Source organism: Thunnus thynnus, chromosome 2 (assembly GCF_963924715.1).
Source record: "Thunnus thynnus chromosome 2, fThuThy2.1, whole genome shotgun sequence".
NCBI classification, from domain to species: Eukaryota; Metazoa; Chordata; class Actinopteri; order Scombriformes; family Scombridae; genus Thunnus; species Thunnus thynnus.
This window is the reverse complement of record NC_089518.1, coordinates 33,518,550-33,536,433: the sequence shown is the minus strand read 5'-3', so window position 1 is coordinate 33,536,433 and position 17,884 is coordinate 33,518,550. Positions and strand designations below refer to the sequence as shown.

At 37.3% G+C, this 17,884-nt stretch overlaps 3 protein-coding genes and 1 pseudogene across 3 annotated transcripts; 1 reads left to right on the top strand and 3 right to left on the bottom strand.

The window, feature by feature from the left end:
• Positions 1 to 1,425: 1,425 nt before the first annotated feature.
• LOC137168713 (nuclear factor 7, brain-like) lies at positions 1,426 to 3,264 on the bottom strand. Its single transcript, XM_067571480.1, has one exon. It carries the CDS (start codon positions 3,120 to 3,122, stop codon positions 1,695 to 1,697), a length of 1,428 nt encoding a protein of 475 aa, XP_067427581.1. The 5' UTR covers positions 3,123 to 3,264; the 3' UTR covers positions 1,426 to 1,694.
• Positions 3,265 to 5,357: 2,093 nt separating this feature from the next.
• On the top strand, positions 5,358 to 8,128 carry LOC137168695 (UDP-glucuronosyltransferase 2A1 pseudogene; annotated as a pseudogene).
• Positions 8,129 to 9,040: 912 nt separating this feature from the next.
• On the bottom strand, positions 9,041 to 11,912 carry LOC137168729 (nuclear factor 7, brain-like). Its single transcript, XM_067571481.1, has one exon. It carries the CDS (start codon positions 11,766 to 11,768, stop codon positions 10,341 to 10,343), a length of 1,428 nt encoding a protein of 475 aa, XP_067427582.1. The 5' UTR covers positions 11,769 to 11,912; the 3' UTR covers positions 9,041 to 10,340.
• A 597-nt stretch (positions 11,913 to 12,509) lies between these two features.
• LOC137168684 (nuclear factor 7, ovary-like) lies at positions 12,510 to 15,950 on the bottom strand. The gene has a single exon (XM_067571443.1). It carries the CDS (start codon positions 15,799 to 15,801, stop codon positions 14,335 to 14,337), a length of 1,467 nt encoding a protein of 488 aa, XP_067427544.1. The 5' UTR covers positions 15,802 to 15,950; the 3' UTR covers positions 12,510 to 14,334.
• Positions 15,951 to 17,884: the final 1,934 nt, after the last annotated feature.

Sequence of the window (17,884 nt, the reverse complement as noted above, 5' to 3'; positions counted from 1 at the left end):
GGTTTCTTTATATACAATCAGTTAATTTGTCATGTGACTTTACAAAAGGAAATATTAACTAAATAAGTTCAGACTGTCCATAAATGTTGAAGAGGCGACACAAAGATTATGAGACTGTGTTCTGAAAACTGAAGTTGAAACAGTTTTAGTAAGAAATTTGTTGTTTTGAAAAGAAGAAATTGAGATTTAAACCATTAATGAGTTTAAATGAAAATATTGTATTTTGCATAAACTGGTTGCATAATTGTTTTGTAAGATTTTACCTTTTGTAAAGTCACATGACTATTTGATAGATGTTTGTAAAGAAAGTGAAACAACCTGTATCTCCTTTTCTGACTGACACACATTTAGAATAACAACTGATGATGATTTAATTACACATCATGACAAGCAGCATCCATCAGATGTACATTTCATAAAATATAGTTGATTCAAAAAAATTAAACTAAATTGTTTTGGTTGATTTTGTTTATTTTATGTTGATCATCATCTCAACATTGCAGTTCATCAATCCATGTATACACCACCAAAATGACACACACAGTATGCAGAAGCACTGTCAGAATTAAACACTGAATTAAAATAAAACTATATTAAAACACTTGTTTCCAAAGAATAAAACAACAGATTCACAACTGAAATAACTCATCAAAAGACCCAAAAATATAAAAATCTAAATCTGACAACTGAAACTGTCACAAAACAGAATCAATCAAAGCATTCGGTACAGTGGATATATACTACTATACAATGTTGTTTGACTGAAAACAAGATGCTGATAACCAGGATAATTAACAGCTTTGATTTGTAAAGTTTGTCTCTTGATGATGTGAAACAGTTTCATCATTTTATATCCATATTTTCTTGTGAATTCATCTTCATTTTAAGAGGTGACAAAACTAACTTACACACTAAATCTATTTTTAAAAGCCAAGAAAGCAGAATCAGAGTATTTAACAACATAAGTAAATATTCTGTTGAAATCCATTAAACAGTAAACATAACGGAAAATTCAGATGGGAACAACGGTTTAGGTTTTTATGTTTTTGCATGAAAACAAGGAAAAACAATATCTGTGACCCTCAACAACAAATCAGTTCTGTTGAAGAACAAAAGAACAAATAATAATCAATCAGAGCCAGAATGATTTTTGATACACTGAACCACTGAGACTCTGAGTTTAAAGTGTAAAAACTGAAATTAAAACATGATCAACACTGAAATAACTTAATTATGAATTAACTTAACTATGATGAAAGTTTAAAAAGCTCCCCAACTGTAGTATTTTGTACAGTCGTTACAGTGTTTATTATATCTATATTATATTGTGGTCTGATTAAAAACAAGATGCTACTAACCAGGATAAAAAGTTATAATAAAAACAGCTTTGATTTGTATTTGTATAAAAGTTCACCTCAGATGACAGATCAACATTTATTTACCTTGATAATGTGATCTAAATAGATATCGAAGTCAGAATATATATGTAAAAGTTTTACAGTGAATTCTGTATTAAAAACAATTATTGAGGTGAACATGTGTCTGTTTTGTACATGAAAACCACTTTGGATAATTTGTTTCAATGAGCAAAAAAATTCAGTGACCGTCAACATCAAATCAAATCTGCTTCAGATAAAAGAAAAAATAATAGAAAAGTAAACCCAAAATGCTGAAAACACAAACCTCCCTGAACATCACAGAGAAATCTCAGTTTGACAGATTTTGATATCAGTGGTTTTAGCATCACCAGCCTCTCCAATATAAAAATATGGGAAGAGTTTCTCAGTGAAAATGTCTTTGTGAGTGTAGATGTGAGTCATGTCTTCAGGGTCGTAGAAGGACACCTCCCCCCTGTCATAGTCCAGCTGGACTCTGATCCTCTGGAGACTCTTCTTCACACTGACAGTCTTACCAACAACATCAGTGTATTTTCCACTGCGATGGAATAAACACCAGATTCCATATTTTGGTGAAGCTTGTCGCACTCCCTTCCTGTCAACTGACTCTTTAGCCAAACCCACATTCCAGCCAGGATGGTCTCCCACCTCCACCTCCCAGCTGTGTTTCCCTGAGCTGAAGCCCTCAGAGCCCAAAACATTGGAATACTTAGTGTTTCTCTCTGGATTATCAGGGAGCTGCTGCTTTGTGTCTCCACGTCTCACACTGGTCAGATCATCAGACAGATAGTGCCAGGGACTTGCAGTGTTTGGGTCCAGAATGACAGGACTGAAGTGGACCTTCTCCTTCATCTTCTCCCAGACTCTGAAGGACAGGTTGCCCAGGTGTTTGGCCACATCTATCAGCGCTCCTGAGACCAGCTGTGGATCTGACAGTGAGCACTGGACTCTGGCTCTGGTCTGAGTGGGTTTATAACTGCTGAGGAATGACACGTTATGTTTCTGCAGGTCTTCTTCAACAGCAGAGATACTGTCTGACAGAGAGGAGATCTGCTCCTGAATCCTCTTCATCTCTCTGCTGATAGTCTTCCCCTTCTGCTCCTCTTCCTCCCTCAGAGCTGCCAGTCTGGACTCCTCTTCCTCTTTCAGGAACTGGTGGAGCTTGTTGAACTCTGCTCTGATCTGCTTCTCTGTGGACAACAGCTGCTTCTTAGAGTGTTGAATCACTTCATTGTATGTTTTCTCCACTTGTTTGTATTTGTTCTTCTTGTCCTGTAGAGACTTTAAGTCAGATTTCAGCTGGTCCTTCAGGTCACTGACTGCTTGTTCTACAGGAACCACCTTGTGACCGATTTGGTGAGGAAAATCACAGATGGGACACACAGCTCTCTGTTCATCCTCACAGAACAATTTAGGCTCTTCTTGATGTTTGCTACACACCACCTCCTCCTTCTTTTCTCCTTTTTCTGTCTCAGATGATCCAGCTTTCTGTCTCCCAGCAAAGGAGTCAGCTAGTTCTTTCAGTGCAAAGTTCACATCTGGATGATCCTTTGAAGATTTTCTTTTACAAATGGGACAGTTTTTGTTTTTAGCTTGTTCCCAGAATTTTTGCAGACAGCTTGAACAGAAGCTGTGGTTGCAGCTCAGAGACACAGGATCTCTGTAAGTCTCTGAACACACATGGCAACTCAGGAAACTTTCAACAAGAGCAATTTTCTCAGCCATTTGCTTTGGTGTCTAAATGATCTTTCAATAGTCAGACTCACCAAGTTACTTTTCCTTCACTTGATCACTTAAAATCCTTCAAATTAGTGTTTTCCAGCAGAGATCTCACACCATGTAATGGCGTCTCAGCTCTGATCCACAATGTCAAAATTTACTTCCACTTCTACTTACAACTGTCACAGGAAAAAATATTAACAGAAGGAAAGCTGACACTTAGTTTTGTCATCAGCAGATGGTGATGTCAGGACGTCTTTCAAAGTTACATTTTTAGTTCCTCATTCTAAACAACGTAAACTACTCATGTCTTAACATTTTGATCTATTTTGTTTCTATTTCTACAGCTCAGAAAAATCCTATAAATATGCAACAAGGAGAGGTTGGTGCTTTCATCTTCTAGTGAGGAACGAACATTTCAAAAGACTGACTGACACTAAAACAGTTTTTCAACATTTTATTTAATAATAATTTATGTAACTTTAACAGGAAACATGTTCTGCTGACACGTCAGTATGATTGTGTTTATTTCATCCAGTTTCATTGAATATTTGGTATATCCTGAAAATACAGGTACAAGGTTAAAATTATTAATTAAATCCCAATTTGACCTGTCTAATCTTGTACAAAAAGCCTAAAATTAAGGCTTGCAAAGTTTAATTTTTCATATTTTTTCCCCCTCACTTATTCTCTTTTATATAGGTGTTTATTCATTCACCCACTCATAATCTTTAACCTTTTATTCTTGTTCATAGTATTAGGATGAGTTGTGTCTATCCCATCATACATTGGTTGGAATGATTATCATATCAATTAAAGACTTAGTTGAAAACAACACATAAATGTTCTGTCAATGTCTTTACAATCTTTTGAATGTAAAAAATATAATAACTTCAAGGTTTAGATCTTCATTTGCTTCTTTTTTTGTAGCAGTTTTTTTTTTTTTTAAACAATCCAGACTAAACATTAAAATAACAAGAGACCCATATAAATACAAAAACACACAGAGTAAGAAAAATGTAATTCAGGCCAAAGTTGTTTAATAGTAAAATATTTATAAACTTTCTAATCACACACTACATGATTATGATGTATCTATAACAGAGAAACTAGAGGTGTGAACATTACAGTCTTTGAGCTCTCTGGTTTTGTTGTAACTCCTCCAACATGGCAGCATGTCTCTTATAACCATCAGGAACTGTACTTCAAACTCTCACTAACATTTCTCTGTTTGATCATTTGTTTCAATAAACGCTCTGAAATGTAAAAACTGCAGTGACAGTGATCTGTTTCATGAGTCTGTTCAGAGAGAAAGTCACTTCTGAATGATGAACTTTGATCAGGATATTACACAACATTCAATGTGAGACTTTTCAGTCGCACAACAATAAAAAGTGTAGATCTGCTGTCGACTCTGAGACAAACAGACTGTTAATCTGCTGTACAACACCTTTCCACTGTAAGTAAAACATGAATTATTGTCTTTGAATCAAGATGTTGTCACTCAGGTTGCATCACATATTCACAACAAGGTGCAAACTGAGCTTGTTGATACCTGAGTTTGTTAAACCTTCAGCCTTTCAGACTGCAGGTATCCCAACATGTACAGACACACAAACTGATGTTTGACTTATTTATCTCTCTGCGGAAGAAATAGAAGAGTTGTGAGGGACGTGTGCATGTAGGAGTGGATTCATTTCATATCAGAGTACTGGAGCAAATATGTCAGATATGACAGATGTTCAGTCCAGTAAAATGTAATTTGAAGTCAATAGATTCAAGAGTTTTTTATTGGAATGAACTGAACTAAGTGAAGTGATTTCTCATCTTGTTAACATTTATTGTGTCTGATAGTTTAAAGTTCCTTTAAATGAAAATCTGTTGATGCGATTGAAAAAATAAAGCAATTGTTGAGGCATCCAAGAATTTCAAAATGTGATCAAATGTTCAAGAAAAGACATTCACTGTTATTTAATCATTATCAGTGTTGGGCAAGTTATTGAAAGTAGTAATTGAATCACTTAACCAATTACTGCATATAAAGTGATTAGTTACTAGGGAAAGTAACTTTTGCGTTTGTTTTAATGCAAAAGTATAACTCGTCCCAAAATCTCAGAGTTCAATCCACTCGGTAAAGAATCCGTTTTGTTTTCCCCAAAACTCCAAATCAGTTCAGTTCAATCCAGTTTGACAAACATAAGAGAAAGACAATTAAAACTCCGCTCCGCGTTTTACCGCAGATCCAGAAGTCAAACCAGGAACAGCAGCAGTTCAGTAACAGATATTATTTACAATATATAACGTTATAACTCCAGAGACAAAGCTTATGTTTTACCATGAGTTGACTTTGACATGACTTTACAACGCTGCTCTGAGACACGGTAAAGGTCAGATGATGTGTTTGTGTTGTGTTGTGTGTGCGTTTGTCTGCTATCCTCTGCAGTTGTCCACTATTTTCACGTAAGACAAAAGTAACAAGTAACGAGCCCATATAAATTTCAATAATTGTAATTGCGTTATTTTATTTTGAAAGTATTGTATTGTTTTGAAGTAATAAGTTACGTTACCGCAAAAAGTAGTAGAATAACAACACTGATCATTATCACAGTTAAATATGTTGACTGTTTCATTCTCAGATGACATGATGTTTATAAAGATCATAAACGTGAAGCAGAAATTAACAAACATAGAGAAACTGTGCAACCTGCAACCATCTCACTTCATCTGATGTGACTGACTTTATTCTGTTATTTAAAACAACAGCATGAAACTGGGAGTCTTACTGACACTCTGCTCTCTGGTGGAAGATTTATGAATAGAAAGTTAAAGAGACAGAAGGTTCAACCGTCTCCAAATCTCTGTTTTTTCTTACTATTGACTGACTGTAACTATTTTAACAATGAACTCCAAACTGTGTTGGATCAGAAAACCGTTAAAAAGAATATTAGCAAATCAATAGTGAACATTAAAACCTTCCTGACACAGTATTATATATGAAGTCATCCTGTTGCATGCAAGTTGCATCTCTTCTTTGTTTTTATGGTTCCAGCTTCACTTCAGAGATGATCCAGTTGAGACTGGTGACACTGGCCGCACTGCTCTGCTCTCTTCTCAGTGCTGATGGAGGGAAAGTCCTTGTTTTCCCTGCGGAGGGAAGCCACTGGATCAACATGAAGGTCCTCATCCAAGAGCTCCACTCCAGAGGTCACAACATCACAGTGATCCGGCCCGAAAAAAGCTGGTACATCAAAGCAGAGTCCCATCACTACCAGTCAATCACCCTCGACGTTCTCCCTGGATTTGATGTGAACAACATGAATTATTTTACAACAAGACTGCTGCAGCTCCGGCGTGAGCTCCACACTTCACCTTCAGCTTTAATCAAAGCTTGGGAGGAGTTTATGAAGATGATGCATCATGTTCACAAAGCTGTGGTTGATAAAATGCAGAAGATTTTTGAGGATGCTAAACTGATGCAGTTCTTCCAAGAGGCCAAGTACGATGTTGTTCTGACTGACCCCTGCTTCGGCGGAGGGGTTCTTCTGGCTCATCGGTTGGGTCTGCCTCTGGTCTTCAATGTACGATGGGCAATCATGGAAGACGGACATCACACAGTTGCCCCCTCACCGCTCTCATACGTTCCCATACCAGGCACTGAACTGACTGATCGGATGAGTTTTTGGCAAAGGGTGAAAAATGTTATCTTCTCATTAATGGTACTTAATGTCCGGGTGATAATAAAAGACTCTCACTACACACCATTTGTCCACCGTCACTTCGGTCCTGACGTCCACTATGATGAGCTTGTACAGGCAGCAGATATTTGGCTGATGAGAACTGACTTCACCTTTGAGTTCCCTCGTCCCACCATGCCCAACGTTGTCTACATGGGCGGGTTTCAGTGTAAACCCTCCAAAGCGCTTCCTCAAGATCTGGAGGACTTTGTCCAGAGCTCTGCAGAGCACGGTGTCATTATTATGAGCTTGGGGACCTTGGTGGGGAATTTCCCTGAGGATATAACAGAACATGTGGCTGCCGCTTTTGCACAGTTGCCTCAGAAGGTCATCTGGAGGCATACCGGGAAGAGACCGTCCACCCTGGGAAACAACACCCTGCTGCTGGACTGGTTGCCTCAAAATGACCTCTTAGGACACCCAAAGACCAGAGTTTTTGTGACCCACGGAGGCACCAACGGACTTCACGAGACCATCTAACACGGAGTTCCCATCGTTGGCCTTCCTCTGATGTTTGACCAGGATGATAACCTGTTCAAGATGAGAGTGAGGGGCGTTGCCAAAGTGCTGGACATCGGCACATTAAACAAAGACAACTTCCTGGAGGCGGTGAAGGAGGTGCTTCACCAGCCGTCCTACAGGGAGAACATGCAGGAGCTCTCCAGGCTGCACAGAGACCAGCCCATGAAACCTCTGGACCGAGCCGTGTTCTGGATCGAGTTTGTCATGAGACACAAGGGAGCAGCTCACTTAAAGACCGACTCCTACAAGATGTCTTGGATTCAGTACCACTCCATCGATGTAATCACACTGTTGCTAGTGTCAGTCACGCTGATGTCACTGATTTGCATTTTAACAGTGAAATGTTTGTGGCGTAAAGTGTTTGGTGGGAAGAAAAAAACCTCAAAATAATATAGATACTATCCTCTCAGTTGAGTGGAGTTTTTCTGCAACACAGGGAGAAAGATGATGAAGATGTATTAAACTCAGTACTGATCTGTATCTTGGACAACTGAGTTTTAATGATGATGGTACATCAGCACAGAGGATGTGAGCCTCTTCAGAGCAGAAAAGACTTGTGTCAGAGATGTAATCCAGTCTGAAGATTTGTTTTTATTTAAAATTGAAATTGATGCTTTATTGAACAAACCATGTAGATGGCAGTTTATCAATCCATGTTTTCAAGATTTTGTTACAGAGTTGATACTATTGATTAAACAATAATGTGCATGGAAAAAAGTGACAAAGTGGAAATAAAATATCTAGTGTTCAAAATGACCAGAATGTGTTGTTGTGGGAAATCTTCAGATGGGCCAATAAATCTTCAGGTCACCTACAACTTAGTATTAAACTTAAAACTTATAAGAGAAAGACTCAAAGAAATACACCACAGTGTATTTTGTCTCCATCTTGTGGCGTTCACAGGAAGAACAATATATCCATGTTATTACATTCTGTACTCATGGTATAGTGCTGACTGACTAAACCTGCTTAAAGAATCAAATCTTCAGTGAAAATCTTAATTCTGCTGAAGAGTAAAATAATTTTAGAGTCCAGTCACTTCAGCTCTTCCTACTCAAACCCTCAGTGCTTCCTCTCTCCAATGAGTCGGTCTATAACAGACTGTTACAATACTTCACAACAGCAGCAATGTTTTTTGTTTGTTTTCTACAAAATAAAAACTGTAATATTTAACTGTCCCTTTGAGCATTTAATCATGCAGTTGGTTAAGTTAAGTTAAGTCAGAGGGAAACATTTTACTATCTCTTGATTTAATTCTCATTTCTAATGCTCAGAACACACTGATTTGTATTTTTACAGGGAAATATTTGTGGCATAAAGTGTTTGGCAGGAGGCAAATATATTTTTGACTCATTTTTAAAGATTCACATCTCCAGTAGGAACCAATGTGTTTGGGACTGAGTGTCAGACAGGCTGGGGACAGGAAGTGTTGAAGGACAGACATTTGATCTGTTCATGAAATCTAATGATTGTAAGAAAAATAGAAGATCTCCAGCCTCATCCTTTAATTTAAAGTGAATATTGTTCAACAGAACATCAAGTGATGAGGAACCAGCAGGATTATAAAGTGTTTTACCTTTGACATCATGTCACAGAACAAAGTCTTCTCATCATGAGTGAACTGCTGCTACTTACTGCTGAACCAGACTGAATGAAAAAATACACAACTTCAAGTTTTTCAGTTTAATCTTTCAAGTTAAAATGATGAACGCCGACATACAAATAGACTTTACACAACACTTAAATCACAATCATTATCAACACCTTAAATGAAGAAATACAAAGTCTCAAACTGAAAATAGATATATTTCTGGAGGAAACTGTTGTAAATGATTTCTTTTAAATTGAACAGCCTCTTTTAGAGTTTATGTTCATGTCTTGAAGTAGTGGAGGGTAAACACACATACATTCAGTTTTATCATCTGAGGATTTGTTTAATAAAGTTTTCCCTCCTTTTCTGACTATTTCAATATTTGACACACATAGCGAGGTGCAGACCAGTGTGAGAATTAACACGACTCCATTAAAATAAACTGGCTGCACAACTATTCTCTAATATGTCACGCTTTATTACTCACATGTTTTGTCTATTTAGCATCATCAGGGTGGTATGAGGTTGTTTCAGGTTTCTTTCTATACAATCAGTTAATTTGTCATGTGACTTTACAAAAGGAAATATTAACTAAATAAGTTCAGACTGTCCATAAATGTTGAAGAGGTGACACAAAGATTATGAGACTGTGTTCTGAAAACTGAAGTTGAAACAGTTTCAATAAAAAAATTGTTGTTTTGAAAATAAGAAATTGAGATTTAAACCATTAATGGATTTAAATAAAAATATTGTATTTTGCATAAACTGATTGTATAATTGTTTTGTGAGATTTTACCTTTTGTAAAGTCACATGACTATTTGATAGATGTTTGTAAAGAAAGTGAAACAACCTGTATCTCCTTTTCTGATATAACGGAGTTACCATCTTTAATAAATTCATTCTAAATATAAAACAACTAAATCCTGAACGGCTCAACGTCTTTCAAAAATTCAGATGAGAACAACGGTTTAGGTTTTCATGTTTTTGCATGAAAACAAGATAAAACAATATCTGTGACCCTCAACAACAAATCAGTTCTGTTGAAGAACAAAAGAACAAATAATAATCAATCAGAGCCAGAATGATTTTTGATACACTGAACCACTGAGACTCTGAGTTTAAAGTGTAAAAAATGAAATTAAAACATGATCAACACTGAAATAACTCATCAGAAGATCCAGAAATCTTACAAACTGAAATTGATGACAATTAAAAAATAGAATCACTTAACTTGAACAAAAACTGAGATCTAACAAACAGCCTTAATTATCTGTATAAATGTTTAACACTTGATGACGTGAAATATATGTATGATGTGTACCCCTTACATACACACACACACACACACACACACACACACACACACCTCCTGAACATCACAGAGAAATCTCAGTTTGACAGATTTTGATATCAGTGGTTTTAGCACCACCAGCTGGTCCAATATGAAAATAAGGGAAGAGTTTCTCAGTGAAAGTGTCTTTGTAAGTGTAGATGTGAGTCATGTCTTCAGGGTCGTAGAAGGACACCTCCCCCCTGTCATAGTCCAGCTGGACTCTGATCCTCTGGAGACTCTTCTTCACTCTGACAGTCTTATCATCTCCATTAGTGTATTTTCCATTATTATGCAGTAAACACCAGAATCCATATTCTGGTGAGGCAGGACACTCTCCCTTCCTGTCAACTGATTCTTCAACCAAACCCACATTCCAGCGAGGATGGTCTCCCACCTCCACCTCCCAGCTGTGTTTCCCTGAGCTGAAGCCCTCAGAGCCCAGAACAGTGCGATACTTAGTGTGTCTCTCTGGATTATCAGGCAGCTGCTGCTTTGTGTCTCCATATCTCACACTGGTCAGATCATCAGACAGATAGAGACGGGGAGCTGCAGTGTCTGGGTCCAGAATGACAGGACTGAAGTGGACCTTCTCCTTCATCTTCTCCCAGACTCTGAAGGACAGGTTGCCCAGGTGTTTGGCCACATCTATCAGCGCTCCTGAGACCAGCTGTGGATCTGACAGTGAGCACTGTTCTCTGGCTCTGGTCTGAGTGGGTTTATAACTGCTGAGGAATGACACGTTGTGTTTCTGCAGGTCTTCTTCAACAGCAGAGATACTGTCTGACAGAGAGGAGATCTGCTCCTGAATCCTCTTCATCTCTCTGCTGATAGTCTTCCCCTTCTGCTCCTCTTCCTCCCTCAGAGCAGCCAGTCTGGACTCCTCTTCCTCTTTCAGGAACTGGTGGAGCTTGTTGAACTCTGCTCTGATCTGCTTCTCTGTGGACAACAGCTGCTTCTTGGAGTGTTGAATCACTTCATTGTATGTTTCCTCCACTTGTTTGTATTTGTTCCTCTTGTCCTGTAGAGACTTTAAGTCAGATTTCAGCTGGTCCTTCAGGTCACTGACTGCTTGTTCTACAGGAACCACCTTGTGACTCTGGTGGAGAGAAAACTCACAGACAGGACACACAGCTCTCTGTTCATCTTTACAGAACAATTTAGGCTCTTCTTGATGTTTACTACACACAACCACGAGATTTGTGTCTCCTTTTTCTGTCTCAGATGATCCAGCTTTCTGTCTTCCTGCAAATGAGTCAGCTAGTTCCTTCAGTGTAAAGTTCACCCTAGGATATTCTTTTGAAGATTTTCTTTTACAAATGGGACAGTTTTTGTTTTTAGCTTGTTCCCAGAATTTTTGCAGACAGCTTGAACAGAAGCTGTGGTTGCAGGTCAGAGACACAGGATCTCTGAAAGTCTCTGAACACACATGGCAACTCAGGTAACCTTCAACAAGAGCAATTTTCTCAGCCATTTGCTTTGATGTCTAAATGATCTTTCAATAATCAGACTCACCAAGTTACTGTTCCTTCACTTGATCACTTAAAATCCTTCAAATGAATGTTTTCCAGCAGAGATCTCAAATCCTGTAATGGCGTCTCAGCTCTGATCAACGATGTCAAAATGTACTTTCTCTTCTACTTACAACTGTCACGTGGTAAATTATAAACAGCAGGAAATGCTGCCATGTAGTTTTGTCATCAGCAGATGGTGATGTCAGGACGTCTTTCAAAGTTACATTTTTAGTTCCTCATTCTAAACAAAGTAAACTGCTCATGTCTTAACATTTTGATCTCTTTTGTTTCTGTTTCAACAGCTCAGAAAAATCCTATAAATATGAAACAAGGAGACGTTGGTGCTTTCATCTTCCAGTGAGGAGTGAACATTTCAAAAGGCTGACACTAAAACCGTTTTTCAACATTTTTATTTTACATAACTGTAACAGGAAACATGTTCTGCTAACACATCAGTATGATTGTGTTTATGTCATCCAGCTTCATTAAATATTTGGCATTCACAGAAAATGTGAAAATTATTAATTAAACCCCCATTTGACCTTTCTAATCTTGTACAAAATGCATAAAATTAAGTTTTTCTTTTCTCCACTTGTTCTCTTTTGTAGGTGTTTCTTCATTCACCCTGTGAATATATTTGTGACTCATTTTTAAAGATTCACATCTCCTGTAGGAACCATTGTGTTTGGGATTGAGTGTCAGACAGGCTGGGGACAGGAAGTGTTGAAGGACAGACATTTGATCTGTTCATGACATTTGATGACAGTAAGAAAAATAGAAGATCTCCAGCCTCATCCTTTAATTTAAAGTGAACATTGTTCAACAGAACATCAAGTGATGAGGAACCAGCAGGATTATAAAGTGTTTTAACTTTGACATCATGTCACAGAACAAAGTCTTCTCATCATGAGTGAACTGCTGCTACTTACTGCTGAACCAGACTGAATGAAAAAACACACAACTTCAAGGTTTTCAGTTTAATCTTTCAAGTTAAAGTGATGAACGCCGACATACAAATAACCTTTACACAACACTTAAATCACAATCCTTATCAACACCTTAAATGAAGAAATACAAAGTCTCAAACTGAAAATAGATATATTTCTGGAGGAAACTGTTGTAAATGATTTCTTTTAAATTGAACAGCCTCTTTTAGAGTTTATGTTCATGTCTTGAAGTAGTGGAGGGTAAACACACATACATTCAGTTATATCATCTGAGGATTTGTTTAATAAAGTTTTCCCTCCTTTTCTGACTACTTCAATATTTGACACACACAGCGAGGTGCAGACCAGTGTGAGAATTAACACGACTCCATTAAAATAAACAGGTTGCACAACTATTTTCTAATATGTCACGCTTTATTACTCACATGTTTTGTCTATTTAGCATCATCAGGGTGGTATGAGGTTGTTTCAGGTTTCTTTCTATACAATCAGTTAATTTGTCATGTGACTTTACAAAAGGAAATATTAACTAAATAAGTTCAGACTGTCCATAAATGTTGAAGAGGTGACACAAAGATTATGAGACTGTGTTCTGAAAACTGAAGTTGAAACAGTTTCAGTAAAAAAAATGTTGTTTTGAAAATAAGAAATTGAAATTTAAACCATTAATGGGTTTAAATGAAAATATTGTATTTTGCATAAACTGGTTGTATAATTGTTTTGTAAGATTTTACCTTTTGTAAAGTCACATGACTATTTGATAGATGTTTGTAAAGAAAGTGAAACAACCTGTATCTCCTTTTCTGACTGACACACATTTAGAATAAAAACTGCTGGTGATTTAATTAGACATCATGACAAGCAGCATCCATCAGATGTACATTTTATGGAATATAGTTGATTCAGAAAAAAAACGAATTAAACTAAATTGTTTTGGTTGGTTTTGTTTATTTTATGTTGATCATCATCTCAACATTGCAGTTCATCAATCCATGTATACACCACCAAAATGACACACACAGTATGCAGAAGCACTGTCAGAATTAAACACTGAATTAAAATAAAACTATATTAAAACACTTGTTTCCAAAGAATAAAACAACAGATTCACAACTGAAATAACTCATCAAAAGACCCAAAAATATAAAAATCTAAATCTGACGACTGAAACAAAACTGAATCAATCAAAGCATTCGGTACAGTGGATATATACTACTATACAATGTTGTTTGACTGAAAACAAGATGCTGAAAACCAGGATAATTAACAGCTTTGATTTGTATTTGTATAAAAGTTCACCTCAGATGACAGATCAACATTTATTTACCTTGATAATGTGATTTAAATAGATATTGAAGTCAGAATATATATGTAAAAGTTTTACGATGAATTCTCTATTAAAAACAATTATTGAGGTGTACATGTGTCTGTTTAGTACGTGAAAACCACTTTGGATAATTTGTTTCAATGAGCAAAAACATCAATTAACCCTCAACACCAAATAAAATGTGCTTCAGATAAAAGAAAAAATAATAGAAAAATAAAACCAAAATGCTGAAAACACAAACCTCCCTGAACATCACAGAGAAATCTCAGTTTGACAGATTTTGATGTCAGTGGTTTTAGCATCACCAGCTGGTCCAATACTGAAATAAGGGAAGAGTTTCTCAGTGAAAGTGTCTCTGTCAGTGTAGATGTGAGTCATGTCTTCAGGGTTGTAGAAGGACACCTCCCCCCTGTCATAGTCCAGCTGGATTCTGATCCTTTGGAGACTCTTCTTCACACTGACAGTCTTACCAACAACATCAGTGTATTTTCCACTGCGATGCACTAAACACCAGATTCCACATTTTGGTGAGACAGATCTCACTCCCTTCCTGTCAACTGACTCTTTAGCTAAACCCACATTCCAGACAGGATGGTCTCCCCACCTCCACCTCCCACCTCTGATCCTCTGGAGACTCTTCTTCACTCTGACAGTCTTATCATCTCCATTAGTGTATTTTCCATTATTATGCAGTAAACACCAGAATCCATATTCTGGTGAGGCAGGACACTCTCCCTTCCTGTCAACTGATTCTTCAACCAAACCCACATTCCAGCGAGGATGGTCTCCCACCTCCACCTCCCAGCTGTGTTTCCCTGAGCTGAAGCCCTCAGAGCCCAGAACATCGGCATACTTAGTGTGTCTCTCTGGATTATCAGGGAGCTGCTGGTTTGTGTCTCCCTGTCTCACAGTGGTCAGATCATCAGACAGATAGTGATAGGGACTTGCAGTGTTTGGGTCCAGAATGACAGGACTGAAGTGGACCTTCTCCTTCATCTTCTCCCAGACTCTGAAGGACAGGTTGCCCAGGTGTTTGGCCACATCTATCAGCGCTCCAGAGACCAGCTGTGGATCTGACAGTGAGCACTGGTCTCTGGCTCTGGTCTGAGTGGGTTTATAACTGCTGAGGAATGGCACGTTGTGTTTCTGCAGGTCTTCTTCAACAGCAGAGATACTGTCTGACAGAGAGGAGATCTGCTCCTGAATACTCTTCATCTCTCTGCTGATAGTCTTCCCCTTCTGCTCCTCTTCCTCCCTCAGAGCTGCCAGTCTGGACTCCTCTTCCTCTTTCAGCTGGTCCTTCAGGTCACTGACTGCTTGTTCTACAGGAACCACCTTGTGACTCTGGTGGAGAGAAAACTCACAGACAGGACACACAGCTCTCTGTTCATCCTCACAGAACAATTTAGGCTCTTCTTGATGTTTACTACACACCACCGTCAGTTTTTTTTCTCCCTTTTCTGTCTCAGATGATCCAGCTTTCTGTCTCCCAGCAAATGAGTCAGCTAGTTCCTTCAGTGCAAAGTCCACTTGTGGATGATCCTTTGAGGATTTTCTTTTACAAATGGGACAGTTTTTGTTTTTAGCTTGCTTCCAAAATTTTTGCAGACAGCTTAAACAAAATCTGTGGTTGCAGGTCAGAGACACAGGATCTCTGAAAGTCTCTGAACACACATGGCAACTCAAATAACGTTCAAGAAGAGCAATTTTCTCAGCCATTTGCTTTGATGTCTAAATGATCTTTCAATAGTCAGACTCACCAAGTTACTGTTCCTTCACTTGATCACTTAAAATCCTTCAAATGAATGTTTTCCAGCAGAGATCTCACACCCTGTAATGGCGTCTCAGCTCTGATCCACAATGTCAAAATTTACTTCCACTTCTACTTACAACTGTCACAGGAAAAAATATTAACAGAAGGAAACACTGACATGTAGTTTTGTCACCAGCAGATGGTGATGTCAGGACGTCTTTCAGGGGTAACATTTTTAGTTCTTCATTCATTACAGTAAAAATTCCTTGTGCAGGCGTCTGTAGACTAAGCAAAATGAAGTGCTCATGTCTTAACATTTTGATCTATTTTGTTTCTATTTCTACAGCTCAGAAAAATCCTGTAAACATGAAACAAGGAGAGGTTGGTGCTTTCATCTTCCAGTGAGGAGTGAACATTTCAAAAGACTGACTGACACTAAAACCATTTTTCAACATTTTTATTTTACATAACTGTAACAGGAAACATGTTCTGCTGACACGTCAGTATGATTGTGTTTATTTCATCCAGTTTCATTGAATATTTGACATATCCCGAAAATGCAGGTACAAGGTTAAAATTATTAATTAAACCCCAATTTGACCTCTCTAATCTTATACAAAATACCTAAAATTAAGGCTTGCAAATTATAATTTTTCATATTTTTTTCCCCTCACTTCTTCTCTTTTATATAGGTGTTTATTAATTCACCCACTCATAATCTTTAACCTTTTATTCTTGTTCATAGTATTAGGATGAGTTGTGTCTGTCCCATCATACATTGGTTGGAATGATTATCATAAGATTACCAACTGCAAAAAAACAACAAACAAATATTCTTAGTTGAAAACAACACATAAATGTTCTTACAATGTCTTTTTCAAATCTTTTGAATGTAAAAATATAATAACTTAAAGGTTTAGATATTAATTTGCTTCTTTTTTTTGTAGCAGTTTTTTTTTCAAACAGTCCAGACTAAACATTAAGATAACATAAGAGACCCATATAAATACAAAAACACACAATTCAAGTAAGAAAAATGTAATTCAGGCCAAAGTTCTTTAATAGTAAAATATTTATAAACTTTCTAATCACACACTACAGGATTATGATGTATCTATAACAGAGAAACTAGAGGTATCAACATTACAGTCTTTGAGCTCTCTGGTTTTGTTGTAACTCCTCCAACATGGCAGCATGTCTCTTATAACCATCAGGAAATGTTCTTCAAACTCTCACTAACATTTCTCTGTTTGGTTCAATAAATGCTCTGAAATGTAAAAACTGCAGTGACAGTGATCTGTTTCATGAGTCTGTTCAGAGAGAAAGTCACTTCTGAACGATGAACTTTGATCAGGATATTACACAACATTCAATGTAAGACTTTTCAGTCGCACAACAGTGAAAAGTGTAGATCTGCTGTCGACTCTGAGACAAACAGACTGTTAATCTGCTGTACAACACCTTTCCACTGTAAGTAAAACATGAATTATTGTCATTGAATCAAGACGTTGTCACTCAGGTTGCATCACATATTCACAACAAGGTGCAAACTGAGCTTGTTGATAAGTGTTAAACCTTCAGCCTTTCAGACTGCAGGTATCCCAACATGTACAGAAGCACAGACTGATGTTTGACTTATTTATCTCTCTGCGGAAGAAATAGAAGAGTTGTGAGGAACGTGTGCATGTAGGAGTGGATTCATTTCATATCAGAGTACTGGAGCAAATATGTCAGATATGACAGATGTTCAGTCCAGTAAAATGTAATTTGAATTCAATAGATTCAAGAGTTTTTTATTGGAATGAACTGAACTAAGTGAAGTGATTTCTCATCTTGTTAACATTTATTGTGTCTGATAGTTTAAAGTTCCTTTAAATGAAAATCTGTTGATGTGATTGAAAAAATGAAGCAATTGTTGAGGCATCCAAGAATTTCAAAATGTGATCAAATGTTCAAGAAAAGACATTCACTGTTATGTAATCATTATCAGTGTTGGACAAGTTATTGAAAGTAGTAATTGAATCACTTAACCAATTACTGCATATAAAG

What these genes read in the sequence shown, in the direction of transcription:
- LOC137168729 (XM_067571481.1), bottom strand. Translation starts at nt 11,768, where the DNA reads ATGGCTGAGAAAATTGCTCTTGTTGAAGGTTACCTGAGTTGCCATGTG.
- LOC137168713 (XM_067571480.1), bottom strand. Translation starts at nt 3,122, where the DNA reads ATGGCTGAGAAAATTGCTCTTGTTGAAAGTTTCCTGAGTTGCCATGTG.
- LOC137168684 (XM_067571443.1), bottom strand. Translation starts at nt 15,801, where the DNA reads ATGGCTGAGAAAATTGCTCTTCTTGAACGTTATTTGAGTTGCCATGTG.